General features: G+C 40.9%; 1 protein-coding gene across 1 annotated transcript in view; it reads left to right on the forward strand.

Annotated features, from left to right (window-relative positions):
- LOC122920024 (mucin-2-like) overlaps positions 1-21,693 on the forward strand; it is a 354,839-nt gene that overhangs the window by 144,110 nt on the left and 189,036 nt on the right. The window contains exons 20-23 of the mRNA XM_044269233.1: positions 7,097-7,235; positions 10,172-10,282; positions 14,311-14,490; positions 16,054-16,293. Of these exons, the coding sequence (XP_044125168.1) occupies positions 7,097-7,235; positions 10,172-10,282; positions 14,311-14,490; positions 16,054-16,293 (670 nt within the window). The remainder of the gene's footprint in view (positions 1-7,096; positions 7,236-10,171; positions 10,283-14,310; positions 14,491-16,053; positions 16,294-21,693) is intronic.

Here is a 21,693-nt window from a genome sequence, read left to right on the forward strand (position 1 = left end):
GGGCTGGTGGTCTGTGGTTAGGCTACCAGGGCCAGAATTGCACCCCCCTGTAGGGCAATATTAGAGACAGTTCTTTGCCCACCCTGTCCTTCAATACCACATCATCATCTAGCCCAGGGATAGATGTTTTTTGCTTTCCTTCCTGGATTCTTGGATGTGCACTGGAACCCCCCCGGTTTGTGGTAGGACATATGATTACTCATTTGGTGCCTCCGAGCACTTGTTATTGCCTACCACATCTAGAAGTGCAACACTTCTTCCAGCTACCAACTGATGACTGACCGGTGCTGCACGCGGATAATTCGGAGGTGGAAGTGGAGGAGGAGAAGTGGGGGTCAGAGCCACTAATGTAGGTGCTGGCGGAAACCCTGATTGACGTAGGGCCCTCAATCCTTGGCTTTGATAGCACCTGTGCCATCCCAGAGTATTACTCGCTCCCGCCCTCCACAAAATTCACCCAGTGTCCCGTTAGGGAAATGTAGCGTCCCTGGCCGAATGCACTTGTCCATGTGTCAGTGGTTAAGTAGACCTTCCCAGTAACTGCATTAGTCAGGGCATGTGTGATGTAACGGGACACATGTTGGTGTAAGGCGGGCACGGCACACCTTGAAAAATAGTGGCTGCTGTGGACTGCGTAAACCCGGGACGGCTGCCGACATCAGGCTGCGGAAGGCCTCAGTGTTAACAAGCCTAAATGGCAACACTTCCAGGGCCAGTAATTTGGAAAGCTGCACATTTAGTGCTATGGCCTGTGAATGGGTGGCTGGGTATTTGCGCTTGCGTTCAAATGCCCGGGGTATGGACATTTGTACACTGAGCTGGGACACAGAAGTTGATGTGGTCGCTGATGGTGCTTGCGAAGGTCCAGGTGCAGTGAACGAGGCATCCGGGCCTGCGACTTGGACAGGGGGTTGGCCAGCACGTAACACAGAGGAAGATGAGGCAGTGGTGTGACCTACAGACACAGATTGTGGACCCAGGCATTTGGCCGACCTATTACGGTGCTTTCATGCCATGTGTTGGATCATGCTGGTGGTGGTGAGGTTGCTAGTGTTCATGCCCCTGCTCATTTTTGTATGGAACAGGTTGCATGCAAATTACAATCCTTTAGTCATCCGCACTTTACTGAAAAAAGCGCCAGACTGCAGAATACCTACCCCTTGTCAAGGGAGATTTCCGCAAGGAGGTGCTTCGGGGAACAGTTGCGGGCTGGTTTGGTGTGGCTTGCCTTTTCCCTTTTGCCACCCCACTGCCTCTTCCAGCCTGTTGCAGTGCAGAAGATCCCTCCCCCTCTGTACTGCTGTCCTCGCTCGGCTTTCCACCTTCCCAGGTTGGGTCAGTGACCTAATTGTCCACCACCTCCTCTTCCACTTCCTCACTCTGCTCATCCCCCTGACATGTTGACCTACCCACTACCTCAGTGATTAAGAACTGTGTCTCATCCTCTTCATCAACCTCTTGAGACAGCAATTGCCATTGAGTTATTGGCAACTGTGTCTCATCATCCTCCACTTCTTAAACACTAATTGCCATTACCCACCATCATCTTCTTTGATTGTGGATGCTCAAGAGTTTGGGAATCAGGGCACAAGATCTGTCCTTCTTCAAGTGTGCTTGGCGAGAGGGCCAAATCAAGGAATGGTGCTGAAAATAACTCCTCGGAATATCCGAGTGTGGGATCACTTGTTTGCACAGACTCTCCATGGTAGGAGGAAGGAGGATCAGGGTGAGGATTGGGTTGAGCAGACTCTTGGCTACTGAGACTAGAGTTGGTGGAAGACAGGATGGTGCCTAAGAGACTGGAAGCATTATCTGCTGCAATCCAATCGAACACCTGGTTGCACTGGTATGACTTCAAGAGTGGTGTCCTGCACCGTCCTGCAAACTGGGACATGAAGCTAGGTTTTGTGGATGATAGTTTTTCTTGTGCTCTGGCAGCAGGCACAGTTTCACCGCGCCCAGGGCCACGGCCTCTGCGTGCACCATCAGCATCACGGCCACTTTCCCGGCCCTTTCTGCTCGACTTTTTCATATTAAATGGTATATGTGATTGAAAGTCTGTCACACATACAGTAGCGTAGGATTTGGAAGTTTATGTGCAATTAAATTTAAAAAGGTATTTGGGATGTGGAAACGTCACACAGGAGATATCCCGCAGATAATGTCAATGCTGTCACCAGCGGCTAATGAAAACAGGGAATGTCACAGGTATTTAGGATGAGGAAACCTTATACAGGAGAGGTACCACCGGTAATATCACTGTCCGCAGAGTCTATGCAAAAAAGTACACTGTATGTCACAGATACATTTTTGGAACACACGTTACACTTTAGATGTGGCCCTGGTAATGTCACTGTCCGCAGCAGACACCGTATACGGAAAAAGTACACTGTATGTCACAGATAAAAAAAATTCAGCACACACCATTACACTGCAGATGTGGCACTGGTTGTGGGTCTGGTTATGTATGTCACTGTCAGAAGCGGACACTGTCTATTGAAAAAGTACACTGTATGTCACAGATATTATTTTTGATGCGCACACTTTACACTGGAGATGTGGAGCAGCTAATTTCACTTTCTGCAGCGGACACGGTCTATGGAAAAAGTACACTGGATGTCACAGATATTTTTGGGATGCGCACATTTTACACTGGAGATGTGGCGCAGCTAATGTCACTGTCCGCAGCGGACACAGTCTATGGAAAAATTACACTGGATGTCAGATATTTTTTGGGATGCGCACATTTTACACTGGAGATGTGGTGCAGCTAATGTCACTGTCCGCTGCGGACACCGTCTACGGAAAAAGTACACTAGATGGCACAGATATTTTTGGGATGCGCATACTTTACACTGGAGATGTGGCGCAGCTAATGTCACTGTCCGCAGCGGACACAGTCTATGGAAAAATTACACTGGATGTCAGATATTTTTTGGGATGCGCACATTTTACACTGGAGATGTGGTGCAGCTAATGTCACTGTCCGCTGCGGACACCGTCTATGGAAAAAGTACACTAGATGGCACAGATATTTTTGGGATGCGCATACTTTACACTGGAGATGTGGCGCAGCTAATGTCACTGTCCGCAGCGGAAACCGTCTACGGAAAAAGTACACTGGATGTCAGATATTTTTTGGGATGTGCACACTTTACACTGCAGATGTGGCGCAGCTAATGTCACTGTCCGCAGCGGACATTGTCTACGGAAAAAGTACACTGGATGGCACAGATATTTTTTGGATGTGCACAATTTACACTGGAGATGTGGCGCAGCTAATCTCACTGTCCGCAGCGGACACCGTCTACGGAAAAAGTATACTGGATGTCACTGATTTTTTGGGGGATGCGCATACTTTGCACTGGAGAGGTGGCGCTAACTATTGTACACTATTTAGCGCAGGATGCACTAAAAATAGATATTGCTGCCACACACAATAGTCCTTAGAATGACTTTTTGGTCTGTAAATTTTTAGCAATTTAGCGCAGTTTGCGCTAAAAAAAGATATTGCTGCTGCCGCACACAATAGTCCTTAAAAGGACTTTTGGGTCTGTTAAGTTTTAGCAATTTAGCACAGGTTGCGCTAAAAATATATATTGCTGTTGCCACACACAATAGTCCTATTTCTTTTTCCCTCACTCCCTACACTGTCTGTCCCTTCCTCAGCACAACTCTCCCTGACGAAGAATGAGCGGAACATGCGTTATCGGGTGCTATATAGCAGCCAAAAAACGTGCAGGGCGGAGACTACCGAATACCGCCCGGTGCCGAGCATCGAGATGCTCGAGCCGAACAGGTGTTCGGCCGAGCATGCTCAATCATCACTAGTGGCAATACAAAAATGCCCCCTTATAATGTGTGCTAGTAAAAAAAGGTTTTATTATAACGTGTGCCAGTAGAACAAATGCCCCCTTATAATATGTGCCAATAGAAAAAAATGACACTTATGCTATGTGCTAGTAGAGAAAATGCCCTCTTATAATGTGTGCCAATGAAAAAAAAGCCCCCTTGTAATGTATGCTAATACAAATACACCCCCTTATAATGTGTCAGTACAAAATAAAATCCCCATTATAATGTGTGCCAGTACAAAATTTCTCTTATAATACAGTATAGTACAGAAATACCTCCTTATAACGTGTGCCAGTACAAAAAATGCCTCCTTATAACGTGTCAGTACAGAAATACCCCCTTTTAATGTGTGCTATAAAAACCTCTTTTATAATACACTGCCTGTTCAAAAAAAGTTGCCACATGGATTTTACTAAGCAAATAGTTATGAGCCTCCTATTGGATAATTACTGCATGGGCGATTATCTTTCAGCTGGCAACAAGTTATTTAACCCCAACTGGTGCAATGAGTTGCTTCTAATTTCTTAAATAACCATGTTGAAAGACACATCTCGTGGTCGTGGAAAAGATGTTAGTCTGTTTGAGAAGGGTCAAATCATTGGCATGCATCAAGCAGAGAAAACATCTAAGGAGATTTCATAAACTACTAAAATTGGGTTAAGAACTGTCCAACGCATTATAAAAAACTGGAAGGATAGTAGGGACCCATCGCATTCGAGGAAGAAATGTGGCCGGAAAAAAATCCTGAATGATCGTGATCGGCGATCACTTAAACATTTGGTGAAAAAAACAAAGAACAAACATCAGTAGAACTCAGGGCTATGTTTAAGGCCTCATGCACAAGACTGTTTTTGTGGTCCGCATCTGAGCCACATTTTTTGCACCCATTATGCCTAGTGCCTACTGTACAAGCCTGTGGGGGCAGTGCTATGATCTGGGCTTGCTACATTTGGTCAGGTCTAGGTTCAGCAACAGTATGTGCTCCAAGAATGAGGTCAGCGGACTACCTGAACATACTGAATGACCAGGTAATTTCATCAATGGATTTTTTCTTCCCTGATGGCATGGGCATATTCCAAGATGACAATGCCAGGATTCATCAGGCTCAAATTGTGAAAGAGTGGTTTAGGGAGCATGAGACATCATTTTCACACATGGATTGGCCACCACAGAGTCCAGACCTTAACCCCATTGAGAATCTTTGGGATGTGCTGGACAAGGCTTTACGCAGCAGTCAGACTCTACCATCTTCAATGCAAGATCTTGGTGAAAAATTTATGCAACCATGGATGGAAATAAATCTTGAGACATTGCAGAAGCTTATCGAAACAATGCCACAGCGAATGCGTGCCGTAATCAAAGCTAAATGCGGTCTAACAAAATATTTTTGGTGGCGACTTTTTGGGGGGGATGGACAGAACAAATGTCCTGCTTATAACGTGTGCCGGTACAATAAATAGTTTTATAATGTCCGCCATTAAAAAAATTCTCCATTATAACATGTGGCCAGTAGAAAAAATGCCCCCTTATATTGTGTTCCAGTGGGAAAAAATTCTCTCCTATTCTGTGTGCTAGTAAAAAAAAATGCTTCTATTTACTGTGTGCTAGTAGAGAAAATGACCCCTTGTAATGTGAGTCAGTACAAATATGCATCCTTATAATGTGTCAGTTGAAAATTGCCTCTTTATAATGTGTGCCAGTACAAAAAAGTGCCCTTATAATATGTGCCACTACAAAAATACCTCCTTTTAATATGCGTTAGTACAAATACCCCTCATAAAGTGTGCCAGTTCAAAAAATGCCCCCTTATAATGTACATCAGTGCAAAAATTACCCCTTTGCAATGTACGCCAGTACAAAATATCCTTCTTTTATAATGTATGCCAGTACAAAAAATGTCCCTCTTATAATGTATGCCACTACAGAAAATGTATGCCATTAGAACATGCCCTCTTATAATGTGTGTTAGCAGAAAAAAATCACCTATTATTATGTGTGCCAGTATAAATATGCCCCCTTATAATGTGTCAGTACAAAAAAATGCCCTTATTATGTGTGCCAGTAAAAAAAAATGCCCCTTATAATGTGTGCTAGTACATAAAATGACCCATTATTATGTGTGCCAGTACAAAAAATGACCCCTTATAATGTGTGCTAGTTGAAAAATTACCACCTTGCTTCTATTTACTGTGTGCTAGTAGAGAAAATGACCCCTTGTAATGTGAGTCAGTACAAATATGCATCCTTATAATGTGTCAGTTGAAAATTGCCTCTTTATAATGTGTGCCAGTACAAAAAAGTGCCCTCATAATATGTGCCACTACAAAAATACCTCCTTTTAATATGCGTTAGTACAATTACCCCTCATAAAGTGTGCCAGTTCAAAAAATTACCCCTTTGCAATGTACGCCAGTACAAAATATCCTTCTTTTATGATGTATGCCAGTACAAAAATGTCCTCTTGTAATGTGTGCCACTACAAAAAAATCCCTGTTAGGCTACATGCACATGACCGTTGTGTGTTTAGCGGTCGTGTGCATGTAGCCTAACAGGGATTTTTTTGTAGTGGCACACATTACAAGAGGATATTTTTGTACTGGGGCACATCATAGGAGGGATATTTTTTGTAGTGGCGCACCACATAAAGGGGTGCTTTTTGTACTAGTGCACATTATAAGGGGGCATTTTCAGTACTGACCGACAATATAAGTGGGGTATGTTTTGTACTGGCACCCATTATGAGAGGTTTTTGTATTGGCACACATTAAAAGAGGGTATTTTTGTACTGGCACATATACATACCTGAGATGCTCTAGTAGCACCCTCTGGGTTTTCTTTCTTTTACATCAGTTGGCTCCTTATCTCTGCCCTCTGACCTTAAAAACACTCATTATAGGTCAGCTCTTATCTTACTGATAAGAATGTGGCTTAAATAAGTGTTTATGACCTCTGAGTAGTTTAGAGGTTTCTGATGACAGGCACAAAGGGAAAGTGAAAGTGCCAGTCACAGAGTTAGAAAAACAGTTAACCATTGGTGACAGAATGGCTCAATATTTTTTTGTAAATGCCAATTAAAAATATGTTTTTTAGCCAAAAATTAATAAAATGCAATCATAAACAAAAATTGCCTTCGAAGATGTACATAGCCTTTAAGTGCTACACTATACTATGGCATCTGTGACTATATATGTGTTTGATCAGGATTTGTTCCGACTGTTTATAATAATGTTTTTTCTTCAAGTACCTGTATTAATCGTAAATGGGTCTGTGATCAAGGCGGAACGCTAGCTGAGTGCTTGGTTTATGGCCAAGGAAATTACATAACATTTGACAAAAAGCATTATCGATACAGTGGACAGTGTGAATATACTTTGGTTCAGGTACGTCGCTCTACTATTTACATAGATCCTTACTGAGTAATCTTTCATGTAACTACCCAAGAATGTGATGCTTTTCAGGATAATCACATCTAAGCAAAAGGGTATTAGGCTGATTTTGTATCTGCCTCAGGGGCCCAATTAGGGATGCACTCCATGCATGATGGACTATTTTATCTGGTAAAATGGCAAACTCCCTAAAAGAAACACAATAAATTCCGTCACAGTCAGTGGGGTCCATCCGGCACTATTAGTGTCAGTTATGTCCCAAATTTGTTACTTTCTTTAACCCCTTAGTGCATAATGCCATACATTAGCATGCAGGAGGTGTATGGAGAGTTCTCATGAGCTGAGCCAATCAAAACATGGTGGGCGCCAGCTGTATAATACAGCAGACACCAGGCCTCAATGACCAGGAACAGAGAACTTTAATCTAGTCATTTAACACCTCAGAAGCCGTGGTATTTAAGTAAACTGACATAGGGGGCTCCAGTTGGAGGCCCTGCAGCAAAAATGCAGGGTTCTGATCAATTGCTTTGACAGCTTGAGGCCTTGTGAAGGTTCCAAGGCCTGTCAAAGTAAGCTACCTGCAAACCCGTGCAGCCTATTAAAATCCCATAGACTGCAATAGTCTTCTATTGCAGTCTATGGTACAAGCAATCAGAAGATCTTATATTCAAGTCCCCTAAGGAGGATAAAAATAACAGTAAAACATACATAAACATTTTTTTCCCATGTGGTGTATTCTATTTCCCAACTTGTGGTCACTTTGCCCCTCCAAAAAAAATTTGGAAATGTGCACAAAATGTTATATGTGCCCAGAAATGGTACCCATACAATCTGCAACTTGCCCCCACAAAATACAAGACCTCACACTGCTCTGTAGATAAAAATGTATTGGTAAGAATATGGGGAAGTATATGTTGTTGCAAAGAAAGTTAAATTTTTTCCCAAAGCCTTTTATTCACCTGTTTCCAATGCAGGATATTGTGAATGAAATGGTGGCATTAAAAAATACAACTTGTCCCGCAAACAATAAGCCCTCATTTGACTATATGAATAGAACATTTTAAAAGTTGTGTCACTTGGAATATGGGGAGACAAAAAAAAAATAAAAAAATGCAAAAATAACTAATTGTCTAGTGCTTAATGGAGCAGCAAAAAGGAAATTGTTATTGTTGATGTGACTGCAGCCATAGCTGACAAAATTTATTCGTTCTTGCAAAGTGCTGTTGTAATATATGAACATCAAATTGCAGTCTTTCAGTTATATATTTTGAGGACCCTGTGTCCATGCAAAATAAAGGCAAAAAACAACAAACAAAACATAAATATCATAAACATAAATACAGTATATCTTTGTTTAATGTTTATTAAAACAAAGGAGAATATTCCTGAGGATATTCCTCAGCACAGCACCGTACAGTTGTGCTGAGTTTTTCTGAGAAGAGTGCCATTAGAGTAGATATATTTCTGCCACATCTCAATTGTAAGGCCTTTCAAATAGGGGTGTGTGTATAGTGCCCTGTTCTCTTTCATCAATCTTAAGAGATGGCCTCCATCATTTAAATTCCACCCCCCTCTAAGGTAATACTTGTCACCCTGATTAGGTGTTATAAGTGAGCTCCTTGCTTCTTTGTTTTAATAAACATATTAAATAACTATTTATTGTTTTATTTTTTTTTATGTTCTATTCAGGCATAGATTGTTATTAGTAATATTAGGGACTTCTACAACAAAGGACACATTTAGGAGATTCAGTGATAAATACAGTATACTTTACAATAAAACATTTTATCTACTATATGTTCAACGACTCCAGTATTGATACTTTTGGTACCCTCATAACCATAATGATATTTATAAAATTATTTATGAGTAGTGAACTGCATAAAAAAAAACTATGGTTCCGTAGTTGTATTTTATATCTTCATTATTACTATTGTATGAATTATTAAAAATTAAATGCTAAGTAGATGAACTCCACGATGGTGCAGAAAATAAAGGTCTCTTTCTGTCATGTTGAAGTAAAAAACTTTGAACTTTCTAACTGTTAGAATATGGGGACTTAAAAAACAAAGAGGGTAATTTATTAAGACCGATGTTTTAATAAAGCGCTGGCGGTGCATTGCCGAAGTTATGTAGAGGCGCTGGCCTCCTTGCTGGCTTACATTTAGACAATTTTCTACGCCTAAAACAGACATAGAAAATGATAATTGAGGCAGGCCTGCCGGCCCGTGCCCTTCCCCGCCCATGCCACATTTTGAGACCTGGGGTGAGCAGGAAAAAGGCATAGATTGCGGTGCAACTAACGGTTGTGCCGCAATCTGTTCCTGAAATGTGCCTAATATATATATATATATATATATATATTTAAAATATATATTATTAAAATTTTCTAATAAATGACCTCCAAAATTTTGGGGTCTTGTAGACTAAAACTGGTTGGGTCATTAAGAGGGTTCTCCAGGGAGAATTTATAAGAATACAGTTCAAAAAAGGTTAAAAATCATCCTTATTGCTGTACTCAGTGATTGCGGGCCTCTTCTGGCAAGTTTGGCATATTGAGGCAGGAACGGAAACTGAATAGCAGTGGGGATTGGAGTAGTGTTGGAATATCAGGGGCTGAGAAGCAATGTAGGTGAGTTAATGTCCTTTTTTTATATTTCAACCTTTTGAGAAAAAAAAACTACAGATTCTCCCTGAAAACCCCTGGGATGATCAATGCCAAACCACAAACAAAAATTAATCAAATAAACATGGCAAGGATATGCAGTAGAATAAAAAAAGGTACATTTTCTCCCATCCAACACATGGATGTCAAACAATACAGTTTCTATGGTATAAATAAATTAATATGGAAACTATTCTGAGACTATGATTTTCATTTTTATTGTCTGTGCTGCTCATATTGTGTTTATTCAAATGTGTGATTTCAGGATTTCTGTGGTAGAAGTGTAAAAAATGGAACATTTAGCATCATTTCTGAAAACACCAGGTGCAGCGATACTGGTTTAACCTGTTCAAAGACCATCAAAGTGTTTTTAAATGTGAGTTAATAGTTAATAACTACTGGCAAAGTATTAATTGCAAAATGTATTGTTAACAGAAAAAAAAAAAAAAACACTAAAACATCTCTATGGCACCACTGTAACATTATGCAAAAACTCTCTTCCTCAACATACCCTTTCTGACTTTTTTTTCTTGTCATTCAGTCTATAAACATGTAAAAATTTTCAGAAAATCTTTAACGGGGTTATCTCATAAAACATATTACTATGCAAAGAACAGGTCATTGTAAATTAAAGAGGTATTCCCATCTCAGACAATGGGGGCATATCTATAGGATATACCCCCATTGTCTGATAGGTGCGGGTCCTATCTCTGGGACCCGCACCTACATCGAGAACGGAGCGGGGAAGGTGGTGGATGGAGGACCCCGGGATTCCAGAGGTCTGGCCACCACGAAGCCCTCTCAGAATGGGAGCGCACCTCGCTTGCGCAGCCACTGCTCCCATTCATTTTTATCGGCTATTTTCGGCGGCCCCATAGAAATGAATGGAGGGCGGCTGCGCATGCACAGTATGCTCTCCACAACTTTTGGGGCTCCGTTCCAGTGGTGGGACCCTCACCTATCAGACAATCGGGGCATATCCTAGCTATATACCCCCATTCTCCTTCACTAACATGATCAGTAGCTTCCTCTGAGAGGTGTAGGTGCTTGGTTGTCTCGCTCCTGCCCACCCACAGAAAGGGAGCAAAGTCCTCCAGATAAGAAGATAAGTTGGTAAAAAAAGATGTTTAAATTCCTGGGATACATCCCTTAAATGTTTTGTCACTGTAAAATAGAACTACTAAGAAATGTTATTTTTTTTATCATTTATATAATCTTAACCTCTTTCCAACCTACATTGTACATGTACAGGAAACGTCGGGTCTTTAAAGATAGCACCCGCTCAGGAGAAGAGCAGGTGAAATAGTCGCCGTTGTTAAAAACCCTGATATGGACGGCACAAGCAGCAGTGGGGTCCTTGCATACAAGCAAGGATAGATGTGTAACGTGTATCTGTAATAATCATGATGTTAAATACGAAGCATGCTGAGCAGGAAAATGGGATGGTCAAACAAGATTTTTAGAAGGAAACCTGTAACCATTTTTATTGCAGCCCTATCTGAGGGCAGTATAAACCTATAACAGTGACCCTGGTTGAAACACTTGGGCACTAACTTTTTTGGCCCAGTTGTCAGAGAGTAGTCCAAATCTCTATGAGATGGTATCCCCCCCCCCCCAACCCTTCTGCAGATGATTGACAACTTTTTCCTAAATAAGGGCTCATGCACACGACCAGGGCAAGGTACAGGCACCGGCTATGTGCAATCCATATTGACTTGGATTGATGTTAAAGATATGGGCAAAGATAGAACATGTTAAAAAAAAATTGCGGTGCAGAGGCACGGACTCGAAAGCGATTCCCTCCTCAGTATGGAGAGTAGCGATTGCTCGTCCCCAAACAATGCTACTGCATTGTTTCTGTGCAGCAGAGTTCTGTTTAGATAGCACAATCTGCTGCCTAGAAGTGATAGTTTAGCTGTCCACACCAACAATCTATTACCCGATGAACTACCATTTTCTTGTTCATTTTCTTTAAACAGGCTGATTATCACTAACATGTGTTTGTACAAATGCTCGTTTGCGATAATCTGCCTCAATATCGGGCAGTGTAAAGGGGTCTCAAGTCTAGGGTGTGGTTCAAAAAGTTAAGAGAAGATGACATTGTCTTGCTCAAACAAGGGTACAAAAAGATGGCAAAGACATTGAGTGTTCATTGAGATACAGTTGGAAGCATATTTCAGAAGTTGAAAGTTAAAGTAACACTGGTCATACAAATGTCAAAGAGAGGACGTTCTTTCAAATTTGCAGACTTGTGTGTTCTTTTTAGCTCATTGTGCCAATATTGTATGCGAGTCACCTTTTTATTTTTTTGTACCAGCGACTTGTGAGTGTGACTTCAGTTTCTTGCTCACATACAATATTGGCACAATCAGCACAAGACTGTCAGTGCTTGGTTAAGAAAAGCTCCCAGTGTGGACTTGTAATTGCTACAGGTGACTAAAATGCTTCATACTATAAAGAGTGGACATTATCACCAGCTGCCACCAGATTCCTGCTGAGGAAGGGAGGTCAAAAACTCTTAAGTGACTGCAAAAGACCTTCAGCAAGATTTGATGGCAGCAGGCAATGAAGATTCAATTTACCCAGTAAGGCACACTGAAGATCTTCATCCCTGAACTCCCAAGAATGTACACCTCTAATGACCCAAAAGCAGAAGAAAAGTCACCTCCAATGTGCTGAAAACCATATAAATAAGCCCAAAAAGTTTTGGGATTCTGTTCTGGGCATGGTTAAATAAAATTGACATTTTTAGGCCTACGTATCTAGAGGTGGAAGAAGGGCACATGTGCATATTGTGTGAAAAGTTACAGCCCCTTTCACAAATCCATGTTTCCTTGTTGGATGAAATGTTTAAAGGTTAGAACTGTCACTTGATCAGGGCCAGTTTTAGACAAAATGTGACCCTGGGCAAAATCAAAAGTGGTGCCCCAGATCTTGTAATAATGGACTAACAACACAGTTACATTCTGTTGATTACGGCCCCCCTCGAAGATTTACACCCCATAAAGCTCCTTACACAGATCTGCACCGTCATGGCCCCAAATTATGTCACATGCCCCCTCCCCTCACAGCAATGAGTTCCCTTCCCTCACGGCATCTGAGAGTGTTCAGACACACTTTCCCCCAGCGGAGATCAGGGAACGCACACTGTTCTAAAAAGGAGCCGCACCCTCATTGTTAGTATATTCCAGTTCAGGCCACTAAATGGCAGCACTGAACGGTGATATAGTGATTTCTATACAGAATAATGGAGCAATTTTCACAAAGAAGAAAATAACATTATGGGCATCGCCGCATGCAAAAACGCCCGTACTATTAAAATATAAGAAAAAGTTAGCCCTTATGGTGAATGGTGTAACACAGAAAAATAAAAAAGGCTGATTCTCCATTTTTTCATAACTTTATCTGCCCAAAAAATTTAATGAAAAGCGATAATCATACACACCCCAAAAAGGTATTGTCAAAAACGACAGATTGTCCCGCAAAAAATGACATCTCCATAGACATAACTATAGACATAACTATATCAAAGTTATGAGGGTCAGAATACCGCAATGATAAGAAAAAAATATTTTTGACAAAGTGAATCCTGATGAGGCTTACTGAGGGTGGGCTTGCTGGAGTGAGTGAGCCTATAGAGGTCCTGAGCAGGGGTGCTGCTAGGGTTGCCACCTTTCCAAACAAAAAATACTGGTTAAAGTTAAAAAGATTGGCATGGATTAATACGGGTGTTATTTGATATTATTTTACATTTTGCTCCATATTTTTTTTTTCAATAAATTCTAACTTTATTTAGCCTCTTTTTTTTAAATGCTTCTGTGGTGATTTGAACTCATCTACAGTAAAGGAAGGTACCTTAACCATTGAGCTATAAAGCTTTATGTTATATTACTATAACTATATTATGGCTAAAAACCTTCATAGTAGTTTCCCACATATTATGCATTTATATATATCGGAAGTATCATTTTATATATTTATTTGTAATTACATATTTATTTTGTGCCATATATTTTTTTACAATTACTAAAAAAAAATAAAAAATACTTCTGCTGTATATGAATACCTAATGCAAGAGAAACTTCTTTGAGGTATTCAGCAATAGTTTTGCATTAAGTGGTTAAGGGTCTTGCATTTAATGTAGATTGTTCTGAGTTCGAATCCCCACAGAAACCTTTAAAAAATAGAAGCTAAATTAGACTTAAGCACACAGGGTGTCCCCAAGCATACTGACAATGCTTGTGGATAACCTTTTCATGTTCATAGCATGAAGAGAACATAATATTTCTCTGTTACTTTTGGCCCCTGCACATTGCTGTACATTACATGTATCTACTGTAAGACAAATTAATATGGAACAATATTTCTTAAAATTCTCCTAACAGTAATCTGCTCTATTCCTAGGAGTACATTCTTCTTTTATCACATGGCAAAGCAGATTTATCCAGTGAGGGAGAAGTGTCTGAGTCACCCTTTAAGATACGGGACACCAGCCTTTATCTGATCATTACTGCAAGCAATGGACTAGTTCTGGTTTGGGATAAAAAAACAAGTCTCACTATCAAGCTCACAGAACATTTTCAAGTAAGTATTCTTTAAATTTACTGATTTCTTAAAAAGGAAGATCGATCAGAAAGATTTTTTTAACTCAATATTCATAGGAAACAAATAGTTTTTCAGTTTTCGGCTGTTTTGCTTTTTCGGAAGAGCTATGCCATAAAAAATTCAAAATACAATATTGTCCTTCAGTAGCAGTCAACACAAAAGAAAATACCTACTATATAGATTGTAGTGTTGATCGCAAATATTCTAATCGTAAATTTTTATTGCGAATGTTGGCACTTCAAGAATTTGCAAATATCTTGAATATAGTGCTATATCTTCCTAAATTGCGAAAATTCTAGATTTTTTTTCATCAGTACTCATGATCCCTCTCTGCTTCATGCTTGTGGGCCAATGAATGATAAGGCTTCAATATCTTTGACTTTAGGAGTAGTGTTGATTGCGAATTTTCGTATCGCAAATTTTTATCGCAAATTTTCCAATTTTTCGATTTTTGCAATCAAGAAAATGACGAGATCAAGAATTCTCGAAATCGCAAATATATCACGAATATTCGCCAAAATATTAGCAAAATATCGCAAATTCGAATATTGCTCCTGCTGCTCATCACTGATAGATAGGTAATCCATTTTCAGTTTACTGCTGTTGTGAAGGGGAAGGTAAACCTCATGATAATAGTATACCTCATGATAATAGTACATGTAGAATTAGGATATCAGTATGACAGCTCTTTTGCTCTCATAATAGACCTAGCTAAAGACACCCACAGAAGAGCATAACATCGATTTGTGTAATGTGTGATGCTCTAATTGAGACACATTGATCCCTGGCTACACCGATGGACTGAAAAATAAAGTAAAAGGAGTTGGCCGATCTGGGACATTGATGGCATATTGCTAGCATATTGCTAGGATATGCCATCAATGTCAGATAGGTGTGGGTCCTAACTCTGAGACCCACCTCTATGCCATCTGTGTTGTGTCAGGGATTTTTCATGGACCTGTACACTTCAGTGGGTGTGTTTGGTCTGCTTTAAAATTAATGGGTACTTGTGCTGTCCATGTAAAGTCTGAATAGCACACATCAGTGAAAAATGGAAATGTTCTAAGGACTACTTCACATTTCAGCAATTTGGTCAGTGATTTCCATCAGTGATCATGAGCCAAAACCAGTAGTGGAGCCTACACTGAGATAAAATATAATGGAAAGATCTGCGTCTGATCTGTGTTTTTGACCTGCACCCAGTTTTGGCTCACAATCACTGATGGAAATCACTGACCAAAATTACTGAAGTATGAACTAGAATCAGCGCAGACTGTCGGACCAAAAAGCTGAGAGGTCTCGTCATAGCTAGCAAATTCTCACATTCTGTCAGTATAAGGAAATGAGGAAGTCCTGTGCGTGCTGGGATCGAACAACCTGGCAGTTTGGACCTGACATCTGTGAAGAGTCAAAATAACTAGCTTGATATTTAATAATCCTTACTTAAATGCCACATCGTCCTAATAGTGGACATTCACTTTAAAGCAACTATCAAATTTTTGTGTTATAATATGTATTTACTTTTATTTTTATATCTAACAGCAAAATGTCTGTGGACTCTGCGGAAATTACGATGGCAATTCAAACAATGATTTTACTACAAGAGGTCACCTTGTTGTACAAGACGGAATAGAATTTGGTGATACCTGGAAACTATCACCATCATGTCCAGAAACTGAAATAATGATAGAACCCTGTGAGATTAATCCCCACCGAAAGTCATGGTCTCAAAGACAGTGTGGCATTATCCTGAGTGACACATTCAAAACCTGCCATTCTGAGGTAATTTTAGTAACAGCCCATGGAGCAACAACAATAGGCTAAAAATAATCATCATAATCAAAAGATTATAAGGTTTAACATTTGCAGATACACCGCGTCATAGGCTGGGGCTCCCAGACCTAATTGGCAAATCACACTCACTGTGAAGTCATCCCTGAAAGCCATACACACACTTTTTATGTATGTTTGGATGCATTGCAAGCCTTTTGTTGTTGTAATATGTTCCACGGCCAAGTAGACCCAAAACCTGGGTGGTATTTTTAGGTGGCAAAGGTCTATGTATGCATATAAGGCAAGTAAACCTTATGCTCTCCGTAGAGGACTAGAGATGTGACCTTTGAAATTTAAATGGACAAGATATGCATACAGTAGATTGTGTTATTGTGTGTATACAATGCCGTTGTGTTGATAGTCATCTGGATTGTGGCTTGCAATACTCAGCGGTGCCACTGAGCAATATTACTGTAGCTAGCTGTTGGAATTACAGTCTTCTCCACTACCATCTACAGGGGAAAGTGTGAACATAAGTATAGGCTGAGAAGGAGTCTGATACTAATACTTGTATTTTCAGCCTGAGTAGGGTTAGCTCTGGGAGAATCAGCAGGGGACTGCAAACAGAACCCCAGCAAGAGGAAGCCAAGGGGGTGGGGGGAGCAGTGTTAAGTTTGTTCCCCTGGGAGTTTTTAGCTTAGGCCAGAGTTGTTATTGAAAGGGGTGATATGGTAAGGGCTCTTGAGGGTAATGATCTTGTGGTGTTAACAGAGACCGAAGTTAGAGAGTGACACACTCTATAATTATTAGGTTCTGTTTAGTTTAATTTGTGTTCATTGACTGTTATATTATTGTAACTGTTAAGATTTTGTCCCTCTTCTGAGTGCTGTTACTGCAGAACCCCTGTGCAAGGGGGTGTCTGTAATTTGGTTTGTAATGTTTGAACTGTTTGTAATGCTAATGTAATGTACAGTATACCTAGTATGTCTAAGCATGATAAAATATGTGGCCACAGGATGAGAAGGGCGCTCATAGGATGAATAGGTGTCACGGGTGAAGTTGCAGATAGCTGGAACTTATAAATAAAGGATCGACTGGCTTGATCCCAAACTAAGGAGCATATAGGTGAGCCCTAAAAAACCCTAAGAGCTCTCCCTGACTGCTATGCACATGCAAGGGTCTCAATGGTAGACGATTGCATGCCCACATACCTAAGACTGTGTGACAGCTGAAAACCCTATAATAGTGAGGGGACACGACCACCGGCTCCATGCACTTAATAAAGTAACAGACTTAACTGAGCAAACAGCAGCAGTCTCCAGCAGTGAACACTTCATCCAGGAAGTAGTATAAACAGCAAAGTGAGGCAGTATGGGAGGGAATATAAAGGAAGACGATTAGTCTAAATAAGTGACACCTGGCAGAAGGAAAGGAGATGACAAAGTGAAACCAAAACAAAGAACATCAAACAAGAGGTAGAGAAGAACGTCTGCCAGACCTTCTCACAGAACTGGCGGTGACAATAAGTAAAGATGAAACAGCGTTCTTCAATTTAAGGTGAATATGTGTTGCTCACCTGTTTAGGTTGCACCAAATTGGGTGCAACCGTGAGGAAGGTCCGCTGGATTAACTAGGTATCAGGTTGGAGCTGCCGTGTCCAAAATAACCAAGGGCGGGGGCTAAGTCGCCACTTCATTAATTACTAGAAATACTGACGGTGCCCGTCATGACTTTTGTGGTCTGGCGAGCTGGTGGACGTGAGGCACAAATCACAACCTGATTTGACAGGAACGGGTTTATTGAGAGAAAACGTGTTTCGGGGTGCGCATGACCCCTTTATCAAGTCTGGTGTGCTGCAGCTGGGGTATTCTGGCCCGGCTACTGCACATGGTGCATGCTGTAAGGACACAGGGAGTAGTTCCCTGTGTCCTTACAGCACGCACCACGTGTAGTAGCCGGGCCAGAATACCCCAGCTACATCAGTCTCACCACCACAACAGCATTGCCTGACCAAGTATAATAGCAAAGCCACAGCACTTCAGCCATATCTAATTCATCTCTGGCAAAGCATTGCACTACATTGTCAGTAAAAGCGACCGAGGAGTATTAATCGAACAGTAAACATCCAGCTGCACCTGCAGCTGCAGCACACCAGACTTGATAAAGAGGTCATGCGCACCCGAAACGCGTTGTCTCTCAATAAACCTTGGAGCTCTGGAGCTTAGGGTGTGGGCTGGCTCTACCTTCTAGTTCCACAGTTTTTTAGCTATAGAGAGGAAGGAAGTTGGAAGCAGTCTCCATGTGCTCCTCTCCCTCAGACTCCAGCTTCAATTTCAGGAGCCTTCAGTTCTTCAATGAGCTTCAGGGGATGAAAGAGAGGAAGATTTGAAGGGGGATTAGCATCGCTACAGTGTGAGAGTCAGCAAGGTAAGCCAGCATAAATCATTTCAGACCCTACTTCTGTATAGGGGTAATCTGTTAGGATACCCTATACACCTAAGATTAATGGGTACCACAGCCATGGTTGCCAGATTGCGGTTCTTAGTCAGAGATCCCAGTCCCAGAGATTTTAGCAAGAGAAAGAGTAATCAGAGGCCCATTGCTACTACTACTACTTACTTAGCTCATGCTTGGACATCTGGGGAGAATTTGCACTGTATGCAGATAATTGCTGGATGTACTACAACTTCGATTTTGTACACAATAGAGACTTTCATTTGGTTAATCTGACCTGGTTACTGACTCTCCTATGCCTCTCCTAACACCACATGCTGGCCATTTCACCATTTCAATGCCCGCCTTGCACACAGACATTTAATATTAAGGGCACACTAAACTACCATCAGGGACGATCCCTAGCTACATGGAGTGCACTGAAGGAATAAAGGGTGCCCCTCATTCACTGAACTAACCTCATGGAGTGATGGCCAGAGGGAGTACACTGACACATCATCATCAGGGCCACTATCACTCCCATCCTCTGCTCTGGCTCCTCAGGGGCTCACTGTGTAACCATCAAGCTTGTCATGTCACTACATATGCTAAAGTGGTATGTGAACTTAAACTGTTTGAACTGAGCTTGGTCTGAGATTTAAGGGGGACTTAAATCAAAAGGGGGACAGATAAATACAATGAATACTACACATTGCTGAGCATTCCTGTCAGGCTGCTCAGCCATGATGGCATATCATAGGCAGGATCACAACTTAACTGTCTATTGTAAAACAACGTAGTGTGTAGTGAGGCCCTGTTCCCTCACCCTTGTAGGTAGCTCTGTACTCTTTTTTTTTTTCAGTTCTCTTAGTTATCAGGACCACAGAGTCAAATTTGATGTAAATATAATTCAACTGATGATGTCAGGTAGGGTTTTCTTGACAGTGTAATTTACTTATTTCATTTACTATATCTCATGACAAACATGCAATATTTCTGTCTTTCGTTGCTGATTATCTGTGATTAGTGAGCACTGCAGTCTTTTCCTAGGCCAGTGATGTCACGTTCATCAAGTGAATAGGCATGGGGTGTAACTAGTACCAAGCACGCCACTTTAAAATGTACAACACTGTTCTTGGTATGCTGTGAGGAGGCCGCTGCACACACCGGCCTCTTCCAACAGCTGATCTACGGTGGTAACAGGTGTTGGACCCCCACCGATCAAGTATTGATGACCTATCTTGATAAGTTTATTACTGCAACTTTCAACCACAGCATTCTTCTAAGCACATTATAAAACATACAGTTTACAGTCTCAAAATTGGCAGGTAATGCGACTCCTACTCATTTACAGTACCCCATTCATTTTTGTCTGTGAAGGTTCTCATTTATCCAGGTTATGGTATATCTGTAAAGAATAAATCAAGGCAACTGGACGTACTGTAGATTTCTTGAAAACGTTTCACTCGTTCTTCCAACGAGCTTTCTCAATTCTGAGTGACTGTACAAGAATTCTCTGGGAATAAATATGTAACTGAATCAAAATCTGGTAATTATACCCAGCATGGGGTCAGAGGTCATGTGTTGGATCCCATTATCCTAATTGGAGTCAGTAGGTGATAATTAGTCATGAGCGACAGGTGCCATATTCGATTTCGACGAAATTCGCGAATATTCGATAGAATATTTGTTTTATATTTGTTGAAATCGAATATTCGTCATTATTCTTGTTATCGCGATTAATATGCGATTTAAATAATCGCGTATTACGATTTTAACTTAAAGGCTACTCTCCTATTGAAATAGCAATGCGATTAATTCAAGTTATAATAATCAAATTTCGATTTGAACTTAGCACTGCTATATTCCATATTCGTTAATTCTAGCCTAATATGGAATATAGCAGTGCTAAGCTGAAATCGAAATTCAATTATTATAACTTGAATTAATCGAATTGCGATTTCAACTTGGACCTGGTTTACTATGGTTGGCTTGGTAGAATTAGCGAATATGACGAATGTATTTGTCATATTCCACAAAACGAATATAACAAAGTATTCTCCATCTTCATTTTAGCTACCTATTCATCAACTTCGCTAATTCTAGCAATCATATAAGAAAGTTTACTATAGAGACAGCTAAGTTTAATTCGCTATGCGATTATATTACTTTGCTTTTTTTTATAAATAGAATAATTATAATAATTCTCAGGTATTATAATTATTCTCTATATTTTTTTTTTAAAGCAGTCATATAATCGCATAGCGACTTAAACTTAGCTGTCTCTATAGTAAACTTTCCTATATGATTGCTAGAATTAGCGAAGTTGACGAATAGGTAGCTAAAACGAAGATGGAGAATACTTTGTTATCTTCGTTTTGTGGAATATAACAAATATATTCGTCATATTCGCTAATTCTACCAAGCCAACCATAGTAAACCAGGTCCAGGTTGAAATCGCAATGCGATTAATATAACTCGAAGTAATCGCATGGCGATTTCAACATCCGTCTCCCATTGACTTTCAGTCCCCTATTAATATACCATCAGATCGGAGTTTTCTCTAATCCAATGGTATATTTTAACTTGAAGCGTCCCCATCACCATGGGAACGCTTCTATGTTAGAATATACCATCGGATTTGAGTTACATCGTGAAACTCAGATCCGACAGTATATTCTAACACAGAGGCATTCCCATGGTGATGGGGATGCTTCAAGTTAGACTATACTGAGAACTGCAGACCCCCCCCTCCCCTCCTGTATTTAACTCATTGGTGGCCAGTGCTGCCCCCCTCCCTTTATATTCATTGGTGGCCAGTGCAGCCCCCCTCCCTCCCTGCCCAGTATTAAATGTGACCAGTGCAGCCCCCCTCCCTCTATATTCATTGGTGGCCAGTGCGGCCCCCCTCCCTCCCTCCCCAGTATTGAATGTGACCAGTGCAGCCCCCCTTCCTCTATATTCATTGGTGGACAG

Source organism: Bufo gargarizans, chromosome 10, assembly GCF_014858855.1.
Source record: "Bufo gargarizans isolate SCDJY-AF-19 chromosome 10, ASM1485885v1, whole genome shotgun sequence".
NCBI lineage: Eukaryota > Metazoa > Chordata > Amphibia > Anura > Bufonidae > Bufo > Bufo gargarizans.